The sequence below is a fragment of the Perca flavescens genome, chromosome 17 (assembly GCF_004354835.1).
Source record: "Perca flavescens isolate YP-PL-M2 chromosome 17, PFLA_1.0, whole genome shotgun sequence".
Classification (NCBI taxonomy): domain Eukaryota; kingdom Metazoa; phylum Chordata; class Actinopteri; order Perciformes; family Percidae; genus Perca; species Perca flavescens.
This window is the reverse complement of record NC_041347.1, coordinates 7,084,817-7,089,816: the sequence shown is the minus strand read 5'-3', so window position 1 is coordinate 7,089,816 and position 5,000 is coordinate 7,084,817. Positions and strand designations below refer to the sequence as shown.

The following is a 5,000-nucleotide window of genomic DNA, read 5'->3' as shown; positions in this document are numbered from 1 at the left end:
GCATCCAGTGGCCATACTAAGAACTTAAGTTTAAGCAGTCAGCAGTGATGTTGCCTCTTGTAATGCTACTCAAGGGTTCTTTCTATAGCCTGTTGAACTGTTGCGCTAAAAATGTATCCCCAGTCCTGACTGAATGTGTGTGTCTTCTTTCTTTTGTTGTGCTTCCAAAGAAAAGCATCTCATCTTATGTTCCTCAATATAAAAGACAGACGGGATAGTTATTCAATATATAGGACACACAATCCACACATGCACACAACACAGATGTTCAATAACATCTTATCTGCACATTTTTGGCCTCCTACTAGTTGCAATCCATCTCACACGTCTCTGTCTTCTTCTTTCCATTCTTGTCTGCTCTAGGTGTGATGAAGGTGGAGTTAAACTCTGTGAATATGAAGGAAAGCCTCAGTAAACTGACAGATCACAGCAGCAGTAAACTTGCCTCGCAGGCCAGCTCCATACTGGCCACTCTCGGTGACACCAGCTAAACCAGAACAGTGCAGCAACAAAGGATCGCATCTGCTGTATGGATTTATCCAGCTCATTCAATGACATACTTTAATTCAAATGATCTTACTGCACAGATTACTGCTAAATATTGAAAGTGATTCTAAAATATCACCTGTTGTGGCAATAATTACTAATTAGTACAAGCAAGACCATAGGCGTAATTTACGGGGGCAATAATCAAATCTGGCCAGTGCAACCCCCCAAAAACCTATCATAATTTCCTTTATTAAAATGAAGGAATGCAGAAAAGGCACAAACTGTTGCAGAAAAATTCATCAGAATGAAGAAAATGAATTGTTTGATATGCTCAAAAGTTCTATGTTTTATTTCAATTTTGCCCCCCCTTAGTAACGCTGTAATCTATCTTGTACTTACAGTTTATTGTTACACACATTGTAACATTTTATATATTATATACAGTATTTGTGAATGATTACCAAATGAATTGTTAGAAAATGTAAAAGAAATTATTTAGATTGTTTGGATTCATTATTTGGATTGCTATTATGTAGTTGCAACTGATGATTCTAAAACCTTGGTAAAGCATGTATAAACATTATTTAGATTATTATTAGAAGTGCACAAATATTATTAATTTATAGATCACCAAAAAAGACTTAATGGGGCCAAATTGATGTTACTTGATGCTTCATAAACCACTAATCGATCATTTACTAATTATTATAAGCATTAGTTACAACTTTATAATAGCCACCAAAATAATGTTTAACATAAATGAACGGCTAACATTTCCAATCTCTGTTGTCATGGCGATGGTTCAACCATCATCACGTGACCAACACGTTGAACTTAATTGAAGAAGGATTTATACAAAATACCTGTGAACGTTTAAAAAGTCTGTGCAGGAGAATAGTTTGAGTTGAAATATTTAATTTAAATTTCAATGACAAATCAAATCACTGTCTAAGACTGGCGATATCAAAGTGAATGCTTTGGGCATGCTTTCTCACTGTCTTTGCAAATCAACGGTGTAAAATTGACTTTAAGACTGTGGTATTTTTTTACAGGCTGAAACCTGGTCGAGATGACCAAAGACATCCTCCATCACCATCATCTTTACTACATAACCAACTTTCCACCCTGTAACTCACCGCTGTCATCCTGAATAGCAAAGTCGAACAAAACTACGAACGGAGCCACATTAACTAACAATGACTCTGCATGGCCTTTAGGCAAAACACGGACTTAGTTAGTGGTGAAAGATCATCATTTGAGTTAAAAAAAACACAACAACTTGGTTAAGCTTAGAGAAGCATTGTCATGTGGTTAAGGAAAGAACTACTTGCTCACGGTTACAAGAAAATCAACATAGCGTTCTGTCCCTCCTGATACCTACTCCATAATCCCATGCGAAGGAATCATGCTCGGTATAGTCTCAAATCCTGTTCACAATATACTAGAAAACCTGGCTGCTGGGCTGTATATACGGGGTCAGCCCTACATTCCCACAGTCCTATGTTTCCACATTTCTACAAATTTTTTTCACTGAAAATTAGGACCTATGTTCCCACAGCGCTATGTTCCCACATTTCTAAGATTATGTTAGGATTAGGGTTACATTCCATCTGTAGTCCATTGCTACTGGATAATAGGTTGGGTGTAATTGGCTACGAAATTGGGAGAAAGGGGGATCAAATCTGATACAAATTTATGAAAAAGAAAATGTGGGAACATAGGGCCTAATTTTGGAAAAAAATCTTAGAAATGTGGGAACTGTGGGAACATAGGGCCTAATTTTGAAAATAAATTCTTAGAAATGTGGGAACATAGGGCCGCTCCCCTATAAACAGGATTATTGGGAAGAGTGGAGTCTGTAGGAGCTGATTTATTGGAAAGAACCAATTTGCAAAGCATACTGCCGTGATCACCAGGTGAAATGACTTTTGCAAAGACCAACAAGCTACAATGTCACTGTTGCAGCAGTTAGATTCTGAAGTCTGATTGTTTTTTTGTCTCAGTGTGATGATGGTTTGTTATTGTATAGTTACTTTAGCACATCTTATCAAAGAGTATAGTATGGGTTTCACTTATAACCTTGCTGCAGTGATGTAGAAGTGTACTAAGGTTAATACACCCTGGCAAACAGCTGGGTTGGTTTCAAAACATACTTCTGACCCACTGATGCTGTGTGTGCTCAGAGGTCCAACATACCTGAAGCTTTTAACCACAAAGGACAATCACACGCTCCTTCTCAGCCTTATTTTAAGTTAACTTCCATTTTTAATCACAGCACATGTGCTCCCAAAGCCTCAGCAGTGCAGACTACATACACAACAACAGAGTAATAGAGGACCTGCACACAAGGGAATACAGTTTTTCAGGGAATACAGTTTAGTAGGCTGTGTGGGTGGGGGCTCTCCATGATAACTACATCATGACATAACTCATAGCTGCCTAGACATCTTCACTGCAACTGTGCTTCCACCACCGGTTAAAGGGTACACTATCAAATGATGTAGGTGGATGATCAAAAGCATACAACATGTTTTTACAAAGTTTTAACTCACCTTGCTTTCATTATTTTTTGTTACAGACCCAATTGACCATTTAAAAAATTGTCTGCACATGTGGCTACAACGTAACAGCAATATCCACGGCTAACCCTTCTCTAAAGATAGCTTCCTGTTTTATGTTATACAGCAAACATAACATACAAAAAAGGAATCCTAGAAGCACAATGTGAAGAAGCCACATGCACGACGCATTTGAACAGCAACCATTATTCATGTGTATGTACAGTGTACTATGATTCTAATACAAAGTGTATAACAGTGCTCTAAGCAATTCAGTGTGCATTTATAGTTGGGTAACCATAGAAAAAGGTGAGCATGTGTGTGTGTGTCTTCTATACAACATCAAGTAAATAATCTGGCAATGAACATGAGGCAACAGTTTGACTGTAATATTTGATGTATTATCTGTATTGACATATATTCTGTATACATAACTAGATATTACTTAACATTTGTGAATAAATCTGTATATTTTTCAAGGAGGGCATGTGTGACATTTTCTGGACTTTGTTCTAAAGAGAGCAGAATAAAGTTATGCAATGTCTTCCCCAAAGTGGTGTCTTTTTATCTATTTTCTTTTTAATTCTTCAATTCTTCATCAATATATTGACATACATAATAGGGTAAGTGTGACTCATAGATGAGTAGTAAGCTGATCATGATTGACATTTCTGCCTTTAAATAAAGACATCAGGGATGAAGTCACCTTCAACTCCATGCCGTATATATTTAAATTCAAAGGGTGAAGCAGATTTCCCACTGTTCCTGGAATGATCCATTACATCAATAGCCTATATATATGCTTATCGATGTATGATGAAGCCTCTTGTACTTTACTATCAACCAGTGCATTTACATGCACTTAAGTTAACAGGTTACAGTATTGAACAAGAATAACTTGTATGCACTAACATGATTTCTTCAACATCTTGTGAAATAGGGACCCAGTTTCTTCAATTTCTTCTAGGGAACGCCAATATGTTGCTATGAAACCCAGCGCAGGTAATGTTAGCCTAACGTTAGCCTACAATAGCATCTAGCACAGACTTTTTTTTTTGCTTAACGCTAAAAAAATGGCACACAATAACTACTAACTAACTAACCGATCGAGTCAGCAGTAGACCAGCAACTAACTGATCAAGGCAGCGATAGAACAGCAACTCCTGTTTTCTGTGAGGTGAAATTGCTCTTTTTTTCAGTGGAGTCTGGTGGCTTTGAAGGGAGCATAGATAAAGCACTGAAATACTGAAAATATTCTAAATATAGCGTACACTTAAAGGGATTTTTTGCTGATTTTAAACCAGATCTGTGTCATGGCAGTCTGTGCAGATGAACGGTTCCCGTCTGTGGCACCAGCTATCAGTTTGTTAGTCTAAAAACTAATTCTCAGACGCGGACTAACAATTATTGTGCAAAGGAATTTGAATCATAGCCGTTATATATATAAATACAGTACAGGCCAAAAGTTTGGACACACCTTCTCATTCAATGTATTTCCTTTATTTTTATGACTATTTACATTGTAGATTCTCACTGAAGGCATCAAAACTATGAATGAACACATGTGGAATTAAGTACTTAACAAAAAAGTGTGAAATAACTGAAAACATGTCTTATATTTTAAATTCCTCAAAGTAGTCACCCTTTGCTTTTTTGATAACTCTGCAAACCCTTGGTGTTCTCTCAATGAGCTTCATGAGGTAGTCACCTGAAATGGTTTTCACTTCACAGGTGTGCCTTGTCAGGGTTAATTAGTGGAATTATTTCCCTTATTAATGGGGTTGGGACCATCAGTTGTGTTGTGCAGAAGTCAGGTTGATACACAGCCGACAGCCCTATTGGACAACTGTTAGAATTCATATTATGGCAAGAACCAATCAGCTAAGTAAAGAGAAACGAGTGGCCATCATTACTTTAACAAATGAAGGTCAGTCAGCCTGGAAAATTGCGAAA

The 5,000-nt window shown here is 37.2% G+C and overlaps 1 protein-coding gene across 1 annotated transcript in view; it reads left to right on the top strand.

Annotated features, from left to right (window-relative positions):
- si:dkey-191g9.5 (rap1 GTPase-GDP dissociation stimulator 1) overlaps positions 1 to 665 on the top strand; it is a 37,016-nt gene extending 36,351 nt beyond the window's left edge. Inside the window, exon 14 of the mRNA XM_028604170.1 lies at positions 364 to 665. Within this exon, the coding sequence (XP_028459971.1) occupies positions 364 to 491 (128 nt within the window). The 3' untranslated portion in view covers positions 492 to 665. The remainder of the gene's footprint in view (positions 1 to 363) is intronic.
- The last annotated feature ends 4,335 nt before the right edge of the window (positions 666 to 5,000 follow it).